The sequence below is a fragment of the Aythya fuligula genome, chromosome 3 (genome assembly GCF_009819795.1).
Source record: "Aythya fuligula isolate bAytFul2 chromosome 3, bAytFul2.pri, whole genome shotgun sequence".
NCBI classification, from domain to species: domain Eukaryota; kingdom Metazoa; phylum Chordata; class Aves; order Anseriformes; family Anatidae; genus Aythya; species Aythya fuligula.
The window spans coordinates 49,382,484-49,400,726 of record NC_045561.1 but is presented as its reverse complement, the minus strand read 5'-3'; the positions used below and the strand labels follow the sequence as shown (position 1 = coordinate 49,400,726).

The window sequence follows — 18,243 nt, the reverse complement described above, 5'->3', positions numbered from 1 at the left end:
GGGCGCTCCGACAGCCCGCGGGCTGCGAGGCGTTACCGGGGCGGCGCCGCCAAGGCGCCTCCCGCCCTTAGCAACGCCCCCGCCGCGCGAGAGGAGCCGGGGAATGGTGGTGGAGGAGGGCGGGGAGGGGGCGGGAGCGCGCGCGCGCGCGACATCCGGGCATTCCGCCCCTCGGGGCCGCGCCCGCCCGCCCACCTCCCCGCCCCGCGGCCGCGCGCGCGCGTGTCCGTTGGGGGGCGCGGCCGGCAGCGGGGCCGCGCGGGGGAGCCCGGCTGGGCCAGGGCAGGGCAGGGCAGGGCGGCGAGAGGAAGGCCGGCGGGGGACGGGGGCGCGCAGCGAGGGCGCGGGGGGCGCCGCTCCCTCCCTGCCGCCCGCCCGGCGAGCGACGGGCACGGGTGAGCCGCGGCAGCCGGGGGGGGACGAGCCCGGCCCCGCTGAGGGCCTGCGGCCGCCGGGAGCAAGCCCCGGGGGGGGAGGGCCTCGTCGGAGGGGGCGCGGGGCCCCGGGTGGGTGCGAGGCGGGCGGGCAGCGGCAGCCCAAGGGGGGTGGGAGCCGCTCCTCAGCCTCGCGTCGCTGCCGGCCGTGCTGGGGGAGCTGCCCCGCTCTGCGCCGGGCCTGCGCGGCCGCAGCGGCGCCGTGCTCCGCTCGCCCTGCCGCTGCAGGAGGGGCGCCTGCCTCCCCTCCCTTTGTAGGAGCCCGCGGGGTGTCGGTGCTGCCCTGCAGCCTGCTGGGGGGTCTGGGGGGCGAGGTTCGCGCAGCCCCTGGCGATGCGGGAGGAGCAGGGTGCCGGGTAACCGCGGCTGTGGGCAGCCTCTCTCGCAGAAGTGCAGAAATGTTACTGAAACGGCCTCGGTTGGTCAGCAGGTTAAGCTGTAAATCTGAAAAATGCGCTGGCAACCTTAGCCCGTCTTCTGAATATCTCTGTGTATGTCTTTCCGCACTGGTCCAGCTTCACTGAGACAAGAAATGGGATTCAGGGGGTTGTATTGCTAGCTGAGGCTTCATGGGGTATCCATCTCATTCCTTTCCGGAGTTGGAAGGGGTTAGAAAATAAGCAAATCCCATCAGAATGGGCAAAGACTATGCAGCAGCAGTGTCTTTGCTTCTTGGATGTTCTTTCTGTTTGGTACTAAATTATTCTCTTACTCGATTAATTCTTACGTTTGGGTTGTGTTGCTCATGCCTCCTACTTTGATGTTAGACGTTTAATGGGAAAAAATAGGTGCTGAGTCTAACTAGCAGTACCTGGTTGGAAACTTTCTGGGCAAGATTTCTGCGTGTTCGTAGGCAATCCAGTTTGTGACCTGTGTCCCAAAGGGCTTTTCCCAGCACCTTTGTTAAGCACATGAATGTTTGTCTTTGAGTCAACTCCTGCAGCTGCTGTGGATTTCAGATCAGTAACAAACATATGCTTTTGTATTCAATCCGGTTGAACTAAACAATTATAGTAATAATAATAATAAAAGGGCATAATTTCTTTCATACCGATAGACCTGATTCTTTGGCGAGCTCCGTCTCAAATGAAGCAAATGCTGTTTGTCTCTGGCGATGAGATCCAGTCGTGTAGAGATGAGAGCCAGAGAATCATGTGTCTGGTGATCATTGTACTGGTGACAATTCTCTTTCAATTTCCTTATCTGTATAATGAGAGTAAACATAACTCGAATTTTTTGTAGGTGAGATGGTTAGTTTAAGTATTCCCGAAAAGACCACAAATAGTTAAGGGAGAGTTTAAAATTAAATGAGGGTTACAGAGGAATCCTACGTAAGGTTTAAGTGTCTGTGCACTATCTAGACTCAATATTGAATGAAGGAAAAAGACTGAAAAGTCTTGTAATATAAACTGCTCTAAAACGGGCCAAGGCAATTAAAATGGAAGGGGAGCTCCAGATCTTGACTTTGCAAGATACTGTTTTTAATAGTTTTTGAGGTGACATTTGGTCTGCCTTTTTTTTTTTTTTCTAGTTTCATTATTATCTGTTAATGCCACTTGAATCTAAAATACTCTGCTGCAAACCTTTACAATCTGTAGAATATTGAATTGAGTAGACAGCACTGTTTACCACACGTCAAACGTTGATCTGAACTCTTAGTGTGAAATCACAATGAAACCCCGATGGGTGCAAACTTAAGCCACGAGAACAAGAGGTACAGTGAGGTAAAACTCTAACTGGTGTGTTTCCAGCTCTTTATATAAAACTGAAGTTATCGGTTCAGGCTGGTTGTTGGGTAGCGATACCTGGTTTAGGCACACTTACATAGGTGCCAGAAGGTGAGTGATGTGATGCTTGTTTTTTTTGAAGTTTAAACTTTGTGTTTGTATATTTAGAAGTATCTCTAGTAGAAATGGTAGTTTTCCAAAAATCCTGTGGGGTAGAGAAGTGTGTTGGAGCGACAGATTCTTTGCAAATAGGATCTTTCTAGGAGTGTGCAGTATTTTCATAGCTGTAATGCTCTTACAAAAACTTGTTTTAGCTGAGTCACTATTGTCATCGGCCATGGAATGTATTTGGATGGGAATGTTCAGCTGGAGTCTGTGGAAAAAGTAATAGCTTCGTGCCCGCTGACATTTGGAGAAGGCAGTCTAAATTATATTAGAGATCAGAGATTGGTGACTCACTGTATGTCCACAAACCCTGCACAAACTTGCAGTGCAGAGCTGTGTTTTCCAGTTCTTCATTCAAGTTAAAAACATTGAAAGAGCTGGTGTAGTGCGTTACTTACGAGGTATGTTCCCGGCTTCTTGTCATCAACTATTTGAGATAGGTGAGTTTTTGTTCTGTTCAGAAAATAGTGTTAGGTTGTTTTGTTGTTGTTTGTTTCTTTATGCTTTTGAAAATGGATATTTTGTATTATTTACATTGCTTTTAAAACCAAGTGATTTAGAAGGGGGAAAAGTCAAATAGGTATGATAAAAGTCTTTCACTTTATAACAAAATTAAGTAGCTGGAAATGGAATAGTTTAAAGTTCCTAATACCTTCTCTGATCTTTTTCTCCAGTTCTTTTTGTTCTACTTTAAAAATTTCAAACTGTTTTAGAACAGCCCCCATCATTGTACTTTGGTATTATCTGATGCAGTGGAGGTGCCTGTTAAAACTTTTTTGTACTAAATACTCTTGCTGTACACCAGTCAGGCTCTGTGCTACTAACAAGAATATGTTTTTAAGAGGACAAAAACCACCCTTATACATGCAGAGTACATTACATCTGCATTTCAGTTTGTCTTCTTGGAGAGCAGTTGTGTTCACGTTCCATTTACCTTAAACTTGCGTTCTTATTTTGCTATGGGAACTGGTTCAACTTGTGTAGTAAGACTTGAAGTAGTATATTAACAAAGATTTTTGGCCAGATCTCTGTAAACATACAGAGGTCAGGAATTCTGTGGCAACATGTATGAATTAAAATATTATTTAAGAAGAAGGATTTATTTTTGGCTTCTTTTGGGTGGCTGAAACTACCTACCGTAATATGGATTGCATTATTTGTTTGCAGTAGTTTAGGTTCTGATTTCTCAGAAATGGATTCTTTTTCTGGTTTTCTGTAGGATTTGTAAGATGATGTCTGGGGACAAGGATAACATAATTTCTTTGAGTATATAACCTCTGTTCCATCTCTTTAAGTTTTAACAATAATTAATGAATATGAACACACGGAATAAGCCTGTTACAGTAAAGAGCTTTCTAATATTAAGCAACTGTTTAATGAATTGTCTGAAGACATAAGACATTAAGACTGAAGCTGGACAAATTTTAACTAGAATAAAATGCAGCTTATAAAATAATGCAACTTGAAATATCTTTTTTTTTTTTTTTTCTTAGTTCTCCAGCTGTTGCAGTCTTTAATTTAAGTTTCATGCATATTTTTCTTAAAAGGTTTCTGGTGAGCCAAACCAAATAATAAAGTGAAGCAGGTTGTCGTAATAACTTTTAAAAGTCTTGTCTAGCCTTAAATGTGAGTAACAGTCTAGTGTGACTAACAGCTAACTAAAAGCTAGAATGACAGAACTCACATTGCAGTTGTAAAGTCTATTAAAAACATGTTTATTTTTTTCCTAAAAAACTCAAAATATTTCATGACTTGTAGCTCCAGATAGTATAAGCAGGTGACCTGTTCAGAAGATTGTACATACAGCAAGTAGTTTGTACACCAGAAATCAAAATGTGTTTCTGATCTCGTTTCTTGCAGAGTCAGCAGCAGTCCAGGGGTCGTGCTGAGCTCAAGTACAGAAGTCCCTTACACATGAGATCTACTGGCTCTCTAGCTGAGTCTGCCCTGTCACCAGCCGAACAGGTAGAGTGCTTTTGTGCCCGAGCCATGCAGCAAGCGTAGCTGGTCCTGGTGCTGTTGTCCTGTGGCAGTGTGAGGCCAAAGGCATATTGAGGCCTCTTGGTGTCTTCTTCGGGGACTGTGTAGGATTAAAAGAAAGCATGGCAGATCTGTCACAAAAGTACTCTAAGGAGAAACCTAGTAGTTCAGAGTTTGATTTTCAACATTCTTGGAGATTGTTAGCAATAGGGAAAGTGTTGGATCATTCTGTCACAGCATCTGTTGTACACTGGAAGTAATCCAAACACATGGGGCATCATTGGTGGGTCCACTTCAGTCAAAGCAGTGTATTGCTTTCTTTTGGGATTTTTTTCCCCATTCAGATCTATTTTCTGTCTGCAATGATTTGGGAGGACATACCTCACTGAATTCTATGAGTGAGAGGAAGATGGGTTGCAGTTAAGCTAAGAGAAACTCCTAAAGTGTTATTCAAAAGAATGCAAAATACAGGTCAGCTCCTTTAATAGGATGTGGGGTTTTGGGGAGGTGGGGTGGGAAGGAGGTGTAGATGTGGAAAAGCTCTTCTTTTTAAGGTAAGGTTGGCATGTAAAAAGTTGCAATTTTTTTATAGTTCTAATGCTCACTACTATTTGTTTTAGTTTGATTTTATTTTATTTTTTGAGGTAGATGGGTAACTGAATTATGCTTCACAAAGCAGTTGGTACATACCAAGGTTTTGCTTGTTCCTTTGATCCTAGATGATCTCTTGATAAAACTAGGATCTTGCAGGAATATGTATGCCCTGTGTTTTTCCTTGCAATTAGAAGCCATGTTTTGAGCCTGACCTTTTGGTGCCTCCTTTGTGTAATATGTGTAAATTGCCATAGCCTGTGATGATAATGGTGAAAGGAACATCCTACTTGTCGAGTAGTTTCAGCTTTAGTAATTGAAGCTTCTTGTTATGTATTCAGTGATTAACAAAATAATCAGAAGTATTTGTATCCCATAAGGTCGATGTTTTAAGTGTGGCATCTGAAAGAACTTTGCTTCCTGAAAGTGTCTGTGATGTAAACCAGTTTGAAGAAATATAAGGGTTCATAAAGTCCATGTCAGGAATTTCTCTGACATCAGAAAAACAATAAAAAGAACTATTGCCCCATATGTAAGACTTTATAAGATGGCCACATGTACTACTCTGTTACCTTTGCAGCAGAGGTACGTACCTTCTAAATTTGTCACATGTTAGTCATGTTAGTCAAATGAGGAACTAGCAGTTTGTAATGTCTATTGTTGTGCTTCTGAATTTGCCACTTGAAAATGTAGTTGGAAATTGGTGTAGCATTAGATTAACTTTGCTCTGTTGTCCATTGTTGCTGTAGAGAGACATTTAGAGTAAGATTTGAGGCACCCAGCTCCCTAAGATGAGGATAAAGGCTGTACTGTTTTTGGAGAAGCCTGAGAATGGGGCTATTTAACCTTAGCCTTTATGGAGTTTTGATGGTTAGAGTCAGAGCTGCCTTTTGTTGCTCACCTCAAGCAGGAATGGCAACGAGTAGTGGTGGCAACTGCTATTCCCCTGACTGAAATGGCATCAGAAGAGATCTTGCTGAACCCCTAGTTCATGTTATCCATTGGTTATTTGAAAACCAATACATCCTTCTTCCCTTCTCCCCCCCCAAAAACAAAACAAAAAAATATTCATCAAATCCTAAAGCTAACCAAGAAGAAAAAAACACCCACAAAAAAAAAAGTGAGCATGACCTGCGTATAACAAAGTTAATGCGGCTGTTTTGTAGATAGGAAAATTGTTACACATCTTGTACAAGGTAGCTGTGAGAAGAAAAGCTTGCACAATTCTCAGTCTTCAAGAAGGTAACATATTTTGTAGTTAGATTTATTAGTCAGGATTAATGACATACTTCTCCCATGCATGGTAGGATATAGAACTAAAATATTTTTTTCAGTAGTTATCTATAGTACTACAAATTCTAGTAGAATATTCTAAAGCTCTTTTTTATATTGCTTTCTTCCTCTTTCTTATTTAATATCTTTTATCTCCATTTCACTTGGCACTTTACTCTCTGAAATGCAGATTCCACATCTTACCAGACTTACCTACTCTTTTAGCCACAGACCTGGGTAAAAGATGGAAGGTTCAGGAATAGTGGGTTGTCTTGTATGATCTCCAAAACAACAGGGAATTTCTTAGAATGGTTTGCATGTATTTGGCTGCTTGTGGGTGGATTTGGATGCTCCTAGGAGTTTAAACCTGTAGTACTGCTTGTGTACCTCTGTTCTACTTCCTAGAACCAGTAATTTAAGAACCTGTTGGACTATTATTTAGTCAAATTTGATAGAGGGAAGGGGTTCAAAGATAGTTAAGCTTTTATAGGTTTGGTGAATGAAAAGCATCTGACTGTGGGAATAGTTGCTGTTATTTCCTATTTTATTCATCCCAAAGAGTTCATGTAGGGGGAGAATAAGTGAGCAGACTTTGGGTTTGGTAACACTGAGTACAGATCCTCATGCTTTGTGGTACAGGAGACAGAGCCCCCACAGCTGAAGTATTGTGCAGTGTCTGTTTGAAACTCTTATTATGCTATTTTAATGTTTGTGTTAAAACAGCAACTGAAAATCATGTGGCTGTAGCAGCTGGAATTTTAATCCTTTTAATTATGACAGATTTTCAAAGCATGTTCTGGCTGATTTGGTCAGCTGACTGTATAGTATGTACAATAACATCAAGTGATTGCACAAATTCTGAGAGCACTGGTCACCTCATTGGAACTGGATGTATTTTTAGGTTTCTCTGCTAGTAACAGTCAAGTGTGTGTACTTAAGCATCTCATATGAACTGAACCTAGTTGCTGACACTGTGCTATCAGAAAAGGACAGCTGTTCCTTCTTGCTGTAGTCATGGATGTGACTTTCTGTATTCTCACCAAATTGTGGCAAGGAACACAATGGGGTATAGACAGTAAATCTTATTGATATGTGTTTTAATGACAGGTGTTTTTCTAGGATTTTGAGTATCAGAGTAATTTAAAAGCTTTGGACTTCTTTGTATCAAAAAACTTGTTTGTCTTCCCTTTTTATTGCATCAAGGCGGTGCTAAGTTCAGTGGTTCACAAAGTTAGCTTACAAAATCGAGTGAGAAGTGACTATTTGTTGGTAAATAAATATGCTCATTCATGAGGTTTTATCCAGTTTGATAGGGTAGTTTGGTTGATTTTTTTTCCTTTGGTTTTCCTTTATGTTTTGGTAATTGAATTATATTGAAAGCCTCATGGAAAGTCCCAGAACTCATTAATGCCCAAAACATTCATTGAGTTTGAAAGCCAGGTACTCAAATTGAAAAATGCATGAAAAGCACATTTTATTTGTGTGTGTGTGTATGGTCTCTATAAGAAGCTATAAATAAATATGATATTCTGACTAAATCAAAGTTCTGCAGTAGGTGCTGTGAAGGCTTGTGCAGGATGCAAAATTTTAGTGAATGTCCTGCTGATGGTCTACTGATGTCCAGAAAGATCATACATTTAATTAAGGAGCCAAAGGATTTGAATTTTAAGGGAAACAACATGTAATATCCTCCTTTTTTAGAGACTAATTACATTTGCATGTACAAAGAAGTGAGAGGATAGGTTATCTCAGCTATTTCTGTGATCACACACATAACCACTTCATAAAGAAACAAACAACTGCAAACATCTGTTATAGATCTAAATTAGCATCCATCTATTGGTAAAACATGGTCTTTTGGTGTCTGATACAGTCTTCATAATGTGTTTACCAGATTCTCTCTCCTTTTCTTGCTCTTTGAAGTTTCATTTGCTTGTACAAGATGATTAAGTTTCGATGAATATTAGTTTGTGTGTGAAAGGAGTCTTGGAGCTTGAGAAAAGCCAGTATAATCACACCACTCGGGTTTCACAATCTGGCTTGCAGACGAAGATAGTGTGCTAGGGAGGAGGATGTTTTACTGTCTTAATAGAATGTTCCTCTGTGGAAGCTCACATGGGCTATTTAAAGGTAGTATTTAATGATGGTTGACTAATTTAGGGTATGTCTACACAAATGGTGCAGCAAACACGAGCTCTGACTGCGTTCTGAGCAGTCTGAGCGTGAGCCAGCTTTGGCCCAGAAGCAAGGCAGCAGTCAGAGCTAGCACAGGGGTGTGCTCTAGCTGGCAAACCTGCCTCCTGGTCTAGGAACGGCTCAGCTCTGGCCATCTTAAAATGAGCAGGGACATAGATTTTTGCAAAGTAGATCTTTTTTTAATTTATTTATTTTAAACGTAATTGTGGGTCACTGATCAAATTAAGCCTTGCTGCTACCTGTTTGTTTTATGACTGTGTTTAGACATATGAAGCTAGGGCAGGGCTTCTTGAAGGCTTTTGCATTATCAACCAGCATTTGTCTTTTTCAAGGCTATCTCCATTTTGTGTCAAGCACTTTAAAGCTCACACATAACCTGAGAGCTTCCTTCTGATCTCTGCTCACCTGTTGACTCCAGGAACGTTAGAATTTGGTTTTAGCTTTGATGCAAAATTCCAAAAGTTTTTTTTGGTCTAGCAACGGTTAGGCTGCTGTATTTGGCAGGAATGACTTAAAAAGAGGACTTTGGTAGAAGAACTACAAATTAAATTGCCTTCCCAGTCCAGTAAGTTTCCCTTTTTTTGATTCTTTTCTGAACATTTTCTTGGCTCTTTGCAGTAGATGCCACCTGACTTAATAGCAAGGTTAAAGCGGGTTGTGCGCCAGAAGGTTTTGCTAAAACATTTAGCAGATCAGTCAGTCACAGAGTTCAGCGATTGGCGCACCTGATGATGTGTGATGAAGCAACTTATTTGTTACTCAAATACTAAGGTATGGTGGGGAAAATTCAGCTGTGTTTTGCCTGCTAAGCACATATGTTTCTTTGTTAGTGTTCAGGAGAGTGGGTGGCTAAAACATTTGAGTTATCCAGATTACGAGGGATGGAGGGATGAGGGCTGATTGGTACTTAAAGTTGGCATGAATTTCAAAGCATTGAAAGAATACAACTGAGTGAAGCATTGCATAAAAATCTATTTAAATGCTTTAAATAAATCAATGTGGAGTGTCTGAAAGGCAGTTTTCTTTCCTCTTACCTTCAGTTTTAACAAAAGGAATAATACTAATCAGTTTTATTTTTACAGCTTAGACTATTTTTAGTTTGAGAAGTTCTAATAAATTACAACTGAAGTGTTTAGTCTTACAACACTGCATGAGTACATTTGTGAGACAGAATAAAATAAGGAACTGTTTTTGTTCTATTAATCTGATTCTGCAAGCACTTTATTCTTATATTTAAAAAGCAATTTTAAATTCTAATTTTTTAAATAAATAAATTTTAAATTAAATTTTAAATAAATTTTAAATTAAATTTAAATTCTGCAAGCACTTTATTCTATATTTAAAAAAAAAAAAAAAACCTTTGTTTTGGAGTATAGGTAGTGAGGAAAAGATGGAGTTGAGCAATGCATTTTTGAAACAATCTTCTGAGGTTTGGCTCCGTGTAAATCACTCTGGTATCTCTGAACTGTAATCCCAGTGGTATCACTTCTGCAAGGGAGTTTGTTGGAGCCCAGGGGGAGGAAGGATTGGTCCTTTGAGTTGGTCTGCACTTGTGACCTTCTGAGGAGTTCCAGAGCTTCCTGAAGTATGGTACAAAAATGTAACACTTGCTATATCTTTATTTTTTCCCCCTTATGACAATGAAGAATTGGGTTTCTGTTTACATCAGTATATTATGATAGATCATGCAATTAAATTTTATTTGGATTTTTATTGCTGTTTGGCCTAGTTATGTAAAGTTGCCATGTTACCCTTACACTTTGAACTGCTGGTATTGTAATTAGGGCAGGTCAGAGGATGGATTAACAAAAGTTCCTTTTGTGGATTGAACTGGAGGTGTATAGATAAGGGGGCAGTGTTGGACAGGATAGTTTTGATGTAAAGGTTTTGAGAGAAATACATTGTGTGGTATAATTGCTACATTTAATCAAAAACTTCTATAACAACTATGGAGGAGCTACAGGCTATAGATGAAATAAAAACAGTGAAGAGCTGTTATAAAGGACTGCTGCCTGTTAGATTTGTGTGTGTGTGAGAATGGGATACAAATGGAGATTGAGGTGCATGCCTTGAGGAGAAGTACATGAAGAAGGTGTTGGAAGCATAGGTGGTAGCAAGCAGGCAATAGGATGCCTCTGTTTAATTTAAGGATCTGGAGATCTAGCTCAAATGAGAGTGAGTCTGGCTTCCTTTGCCACCTTCTAGTGTAAGTTCTGTAGTTTATGATTTGGGGTAATAAGCCATAGTCAATGAGCATGCTTTGTTTTTAGTGGAATCATCTATTTGGAACAGGCAGGAGTAAAGAGCTCTTCCCCAGGGAAGTTTATACCATATTTTTTTCCAAGCTGCGTGTTTCATATCTTATGAATATGTGCATAGACTGCATTGAACTCCGATACAAATATGTTACCTTAAATTTTTGGGAGAAGTTTTAAACACCATTTCTTTAAGATAAAATATCACCTACGTGTTCTCTAAAAATGGCTTCTGATCAGTTTACGTTGTGTTAATATATCTCTCTCCATATACCGGAAGAATGCAAAACTGCAAATAACTGTTGTTAAATATTAACAATATTGAGTTAATATTTCGTGTTTTTGTCTCCCTTTTCTTCACTCAGAATTGGATTTACAATCATGGAGGAACATCAGCAACATGTACACTGCGTAAACTGTGTCAGCCGTCGTTGTATGACCAGACCAGAGCCTGGCATTTCCTGTGATTTGATAGGCTGCCCGCTGGTTTGTGGAGCAGTTTTTCATTCATGTAAAGCTGAGGAACACCGCATTTTATGTCCACTTGAAAGAGTGCCTTGCTTGAATAGTGGCTTTGGATGTCCCTTCATAGTAGCCCGTAATAAAATTGCTGATCATCTAGAAGTTTGTCCTGCAAGCGTGGTTTGTTGCACCATGGAGTGGAATAGATGGCCAGTCAGTTACGCAGACCGAAAATCTTACGAAAATCTGAGTAAAGACGTTGATGAAGTGGAGCAGCTAGATATGGCTTTAGCCCTTCAAGACCAGCGCATGTTACTAGAATCACTTAAAGTAGCAACTATGATGTCAAAAGCAGCTGATCAGATGTCGGAATCCAGAGAACAATCCTCTGTCAAAACAAACACCCCAGATACGGTGTGTTCAAATGGCTTGATACCTGTAGATGAAGAGTCCTATGGTGCACTTTATCAAGCTACTGTAGAAACAACGAGGAGTTTAGCTGCTGCTCTGGATATCCTGAACACTGCAACCAGGGACATTAGCATGTTAAATTCAAAGCTCTGCACTTCACATGAAATGAAAGAAGATGCTGAGATTAAAGAACAAGCCTCTAATGGCGTTATTCAGGATAATAAGGCTGATCATGAATATCCAGATGAAGAAAACATAGGAGCAGCTGGGGGAGTTGACTTGGATAGCCTGAGTCAAAATTCACAAATGGAGCAAAATGGTTCTAGTGATATTTGTTACGATGTAGTACAAAATCATGACTTAAATCTAAACCTCAGTAACTCCTCACTCTTGTGTAATGGCTTTCATGTAGAAAACGAGTGCTCAAAGGTGTCGGACCAGAATGAAGATCTCGGTGTTTCTAATTCAAAACCATCCAGTATAGCAAATGGTGAATGTACTGCATCTCGTGATGATGAAGCATTGCAGTCTTGCAGCTCCTTCCCTGTAACAGCACAACTTAAAGAAGTAATACCAGCTGATCATTTAGTTAATGGTAATGTTAATCATATATTACTTCCCCATGCTAATGAAGAAGAAATTTTAGAGAGACAGGCGGAGCAGGAAAGACTGAGAAATGTAGATGCATTTTCACTTATGCGGCATCGATCATACAAATTCCTTGTTAATCACTATTGGTCAGCACCAAAAGAAGACAAAGCTGTTGATACATCAGATTTGGAGATAACAGAAGATCCCATGGGTCTTCAGGGGATTGATCTAATCACCGCAGCTCTGTTGTTTTGCCTAGGAGACTCTCCTGGAGGTAGGGGGATATCGGAAAGTCGCACTGTCGATGTGTATCACGTTGACTTTGGGACCCAAACATTTTCTCTCCCATCAGCTATATTGGCCACAAATACGATGGTGGGGGAAATAGCTTCAGCTTCTGCGTGTGATCATGCCAACCCACAGCTCTCAAATCCAAGTCCATTCCAGACCCTTGGACTGGATTTGGTATTAGAATATGTGGCTAGATACCAAACAAAACAGCGTTCAATGTTTACATTTGTTTGTGGACAGTTGTTTAGGAGGAATGAATTTTCTTCACATTTTAAGAATGTGCATGGTGACATTCATGCTGGCCTTAATGGCTGGATGGAGCAGAGGTGTCCCTTGGCCTATTATGGGTGTACATATTCTCAACGAAGGTTTTGTCCTTCAACACAAGGGGCAAAAATTATTCATGACCGCCACTTACGGTCATTTGGAGTTCAGCCTTGTATATCTACAGTATTAGTAGAACCAGCAAAAAGCTGTTTAATTGGACTACACAATGACCATTTGAGTAGTCTACCTTTTGAGGTTCTGCAGCACATCGCTAGTTTTCTAGATGGCTTTAGTTTATGTCAGCTTTCAAGAGTGTCACGTTTAATGAGAGATGTGTGTGGAAGCTTGCTTCAAGCACGTGGAATGGTGATACTGCTTTGGGAGAAGAGAAAGTACCCAGATGGAAGTTCCTCTTGGCAAATAAAAGAAAAGGTAAGTTATATTTTCTTTTGATGGTGAAATAAAAATACTTAATTGGTTATGTTTCTGCTTTTTCTCTTAGTATTTTCCCGTCACTATTGCTTTTACTAATTTTTGAAATAATACCCCTTCAAGAAATACATTGTCAAATAGAACAATTAGCCAAAATGGCTAGCAGGTTGGTTGAGTCTTCCACACCCTTCAAGAAGTAATAGTAGTGTCTGCTCAATTTTTATTTGGTGGAAATTAATTTTTTAAAATCTTGTGAAAACTTGAGGTTTTAGCTACTATTTCATTTTCATTAATATTAAATATTCTGTGACAGTGAGAAAGTTGTCTAAAATTTGCGTCTCTTGCCTTTATGTTGTTTAAAGCAATTTTTCCTTTTTTGTGCAACTGTTCAGATCCTATCCATTGCCATGGAATTGAATGCCTTAAATATGTAAAATAAATAAATTTAAACTTCAAGTGACCTTTATATATTAGGTTTTTCATTCTTCCTGCATCCTGCTCCCCCTCCAAAGTGCAGAGTATCTGCAGCAATCATTTGGAATTGCAGAAGATGATTGTTTCACAAATGGATTATTTTCTGATAAAGTAACCATCATGACAAGTATTGATGGTCATGTAATACTTTGTCATTTAACTTCTGATAGCATCTACTTTGTAGACAAATATCTATCTATCTGTATGTATGTATGTATATAGCCTGCCTTTCTTCCCAGTATTCAGAGCTAACTTGGAATCTGAGTCAGCCTGAGACTATCCAAAATACAGAATTGCCTGTTTTTGTCATGTTGTTATAGATCCAAAGCACATCCTGAATGTATAGCACAAATACTTATTTTTCTGCTCTGAGTTCAGATACCTTAAAAGATGTTGAGCCTATGTACAACTTGTTTTCTAGGTTTGGCGGTTCAGTACAGCTTTCTGTACTGTGAATGAGTGGAAGTTTGCAGACATCATAAGCATGGCTGACCACTTGAAGAAATGTAGCTATAATGCTGTAGAGAGAAGAGAGGAGGCTGTTCCACTGCCATGTATGTGTGTAACACGAGAACTCACTAAAGAAGGACGTTCACTGCGCTCTGTTTTGAAACCTGTACTTTAAATATTGCAACCACTCCAATTGCACATACACTCAAGCACCTGATATAACCTCGGTAATATTATGTGACACTTTATTAATGTACTAAAGATACTTTCTAGCTAAATCTACTCTGTCACTGTGTATATAAGGTTTGAAGTGACATTTATTTTTTATAATTCTGTTTAGCTGGAAAGTAATGAAAGTTGCCTTAACGTTTGAAAAATTTGGAACTTGCTGGACAGGGTAGTTTTATCTAACTTATATAATTTAAAAAAGGAATCCTAAGGTGTGTTTTCTTATTCACTGGTGCCCATGTTGCTGTTGACTGATAACATTTCAAAAATGGCCTCTAAATGGTATGCACATTTAGATAGGAAACACTGAACTGTAGTGAGACAAAATCCTGACCAAATACATTTTCTGTATTTGGTCTATTTTTCTTAACAAATTATAATCCAAATATTTGAAAGACGATGAAGAATTCAAAACTTTATAGTAGATGTCTCAAACACTCAGCATTTAAGCATGTCTTTTCTCATGAAATCAGTGTTTTAGTGCTATTCCTAGTTAAAAGGTGATCTAGAATAAACTTTTTTTTTTTTTTAACTTTTTAGCAATGATCTAAGTGAGCTCAGATTTACAGCAGCTTAATTTTTAGTACAACTTTCTTTTGACATGTCAAAAATGATTATTTTTTTTCTTCTGGACTATTAACAGTTACTTCACTTTTGGGAGCAAAACTTTTAGAGCTAAAAACATGGAATACTAGTTTTTATTCTCACACCTACAATGACATCTGATTTAAAATGTTTCTCCTTGTCCTGCAGTTGGCTGAGGGTTAAATTGCTTGAGCAGTCAGAAATTCAAATTATGTGATGAACAGTTACGGATTTATAATGCAGCTAATGAAAGGGCTTTACTTGTTTTATGGTATTGTGAGATGTACTGTCTCCTTTTCTGTTAATTTGTCTATAAAAATGCTGCTTTTTTTGAGGAGCATTTTAAATTACTGGTATGTATATCAAATGTATCATCTTCATAAGATGAGACATCATTTGTTAATTGCATAAGGCATATCAGAAATGTATGTTCAACCACATCCGTTAAATGAACAACTTCAGTTTGCTTCCAGTCTTCCATAATAAAAGATCTTACGAAGCATTTGTGAATAGAGAATACATGCTATGAAAAATGCCCTGGTATAGCAAAACTGTAATAACTTGAACTGACTTTCCAACTTGTTTGTATTAATGTTGGTGTCTCTAGCTTGTTGCACTTAGCAACTGTGCCACAAAGCTAAAACAGAAACAGACCAGAGCTTGGAACAAAGAAATACAGTACGTATTTCCATTATAGGAAAAAATAAGAGATTAGTAAGGAGGAGATGTTTACAAAAATGGCTAAATTTATTACTTGTAAATTCTGTACTGGACAGTTGTTTATGGCTAGTCTGGCTGCAGTTCACAACTTTGGTATCTGTGCATTTCCCATTCTGGGTCTGGTCCAGCTAAACATTCACTGCCTTTTTCTATCCAGAGTGCTAAGGGTGCCCAGAAAAAAAAAAAATCTAGTCCTTTAGTGCCATGAGTTGAAATTACAAGAGCTTAAACAGAAGCTCTGCCTGGATCTTGAAACTAGATGTGCTCTTTCCATGCTTTCTCTTTTTTTGGTTGGAGGGAGGAAACGAATAAACCATCTAGAGAAGTTAACAATATTTGTGGTAATTCTTAGCTGTTACCACGGTTATGTGGAAAGAAGGATCTGGATTTGTGTACAAATCTGACAAATGGGGTTAAAACCAACTGGGTTTTAGGTAGGAATTATATTAATAAAAAAAAAAAAAGAAAAAAAGAAAAAAAACACCACCCCTTTCTCACAGTTCATCGAAATGCTCATTACCCACAAATTCTTCAGTACAAGGCAGGAGACAGGCGTTCATCAGTTCTTGTCTTTTAGCTCTAATGGCTCCTCACTGCTGCTCTCCAATGTTTAAAAGTAGTTGTGTGACTGGAAGGATCCTGAATGCTGAGGAGTTTATGGTTGAGTTTACAGCTAAATCTACTTTAAAACATCTGTCTTGGGTTACTGATACTTTTTTTAGTCAGCAATGTGGTGGTTTTGGTACTTGGCATTCTTTGTAACTACCCAGAACCATAAGTGATAGGTGGGCATGTGTCTTGGTTCCTTAGGAAAAGAGGGTATCCAGTTATAGGAGCTGGTGTTAGTAGAATCTCACTTGTAGCACAGTGCAGATCTACATCTAAAGTTTCTGTTATTGCTCTATTAAAATGAACTTTTTAAGTACTCAGTGTTCTTCTTAAGAAATAACACTATTTCTCAATACATGCACTTTTGTTTTCAAATGTAGATACAGGCTTTGTTTTGTTAAATTAGTTCATTTTTTATGAGAATCCAGAGCTATTAAAATATCGATGTTGTAAACAAAATCTCTGCCTTGTAAACTGCTGCAAATGCAGGAATACAGTATAGTTAGGATAAAACCATTTCTTTACACTGCTATGCAGTTTGTAAAACATCTACAGTGTATAGTCAGTCTGTCAAAATGTGGCTTGTTCACATTTGCCCTTGAATTTTAAAAATGTTGTATCCCTTTCCTGGTACATCTTCCTTACAGCATACATAGACAGCTGTTCCAGTCTTTCTTTTACTTGATACCACATTGCTACTTTGTTTAAAATATTATGTTTTCAATCATTATGCAATATTTTTTTTGCAATGTCTGTTAAAATCCTAATAAAACTTTTGGAGTTTCTCTTTTAGTATGACTACTCTTTTGTTTTTTAAAGCTTATCACCAGCATTTCAGTGTTCAAGCGTGGTGCTTAATGTCTGTCTATAGGATTCCAGTAAGTACTTGAAAAAATTGAATTGCATGAAGGAATCTATTTTCAAACATTTCAACATTGCATAACTTGAAAGTGATTAAGATACGTTCACTTTAATATGAAAATCAGGCATTCCTTTTTAGACTGTAGGCCCATTTCTGCTGCTTTTGTCTCGCATTGTTATGTGGTGTAGATTTGCTTCCACAGTTAAACTATGCAACACTGACTCTTATCATACCTGGTACGCTTGTGGGTTTTTTTCTTAATAATAAATTGTAGAGATTATCTGATGAAGATAGTATACATGTATGATGACTGTTTGCAAAGAACATTTTCAGTTTCTTGGCTCATGATAAAGTTTTCCTGTAGAAAACTGTTGCTTAAAATGATCCAGAAGTAAACATGCAGAGTGGCTTTTAGAGAGTAATTGTAGTTCAGATCCTTTGTGGAAAGACAAAACACAAAACAAAACAAAACCTCACTAAAATGGAAGACTCTGTCCAGGAACTGATCTCTTGTCCTGCCATTTGTTAGAATAAGTATACTGATGGTCTTTAAAAATAAAAATGCAGCTGTACTACATAAATCTGAAAGTTTAAAAAATAAATAAATCTAAACTGTGCTGAGTAATGTGGCATGATACGGCTTACTTAAAACACCATTACAAACTTTTGGCTAGTTTACTTTTTAAACAAGCATAACAAAGGCGCACATTAGCCTTTTGCTTTTCTCTCTTCTAACTACATTTAGATATTTTGCTATGTAAGGCAATAGCGCCTCAAGTATTCCTGAGGGTTTGCCCACTACTAGCTTTCAAATGTTTTAACTTGTTTTTTTAAGTCTGCTACTGCTAAAACTCTCTTCATTGGGTCCTACCTGGTGAGTGTACTTTCCCAAATCAAGATTTAAATTAGGTGAAGAGATTGATGCTTGCTGTAATATCAGCTGATTCAATTTTTTTTTTTTTTTTTCAGTCAAAAAGTCTGTTCAGGCATCTTTGATCATCTTCAGATGAGCAAAATGTAGTGGTTGTTTACAGCATGGAGAGGAAATAGCACTCAGATAGTGTGTATAAACGAGTTACACTATGTCAAGCAGAGACAGTTTGAAGAATGGGATTTTCATAGTGTGACTGTTCTGCATGTGGTGAATATTGTAGCAGTAATCCAAACTGGAGAGGAAAAACAAATGGAGAAATAGGCTTAACATAGTGACGGCATCGATTCCCAGCACAGGGTCTTTCCTA

General features: G+C 39.0%; 1 protein-coding gene across 4 annotated transcripts; it reads left to right on the top strand.

The window, feature by feature from the left end:
* Window positions 1–322: 322 nt before the first annotated feature.
* FBXO30 (F-box protein 30) lies at window positions 323–16,932 on the top strand. Of its 4 annotated transcripts, none has more exons than XM_032184741.1 (4): window positions 323–395; window positions 4,187–4,291; window positions 10,986–13,074; window positions 13,970–16,932. In XM_032184741.1, the coding sequence occupies exons 3-4, from the start codon at window positions 11,002–11,004 to the stop codon at window positions 14,171–14,173; spliced, it is 2,277 nt and encodes a 758-aa protein (XP_032040632.1). In that variant the 5' UTR covers window positions 323–395; window positions 4,187–4,291; window positions 10,986–11,001; the 3' UTR covers window positions 14,174–16,932. The 4 variants fall into 4 exon arrangements, with proteins under 4 accessions (XP_032040632.1, XP_032040635.1, XP_032040634.1 ...); XM_032184743.1 differs by lacking the exon at window positions 323–395 and adding an exon at window positions 2,752–2,766; XM_032184744.1 differs by lacking the exon at window positions 4,187–4,291.
* The last annotated feature ends 1,311 nt before the right edge of the window (window positions 16,933–18,243 follow it).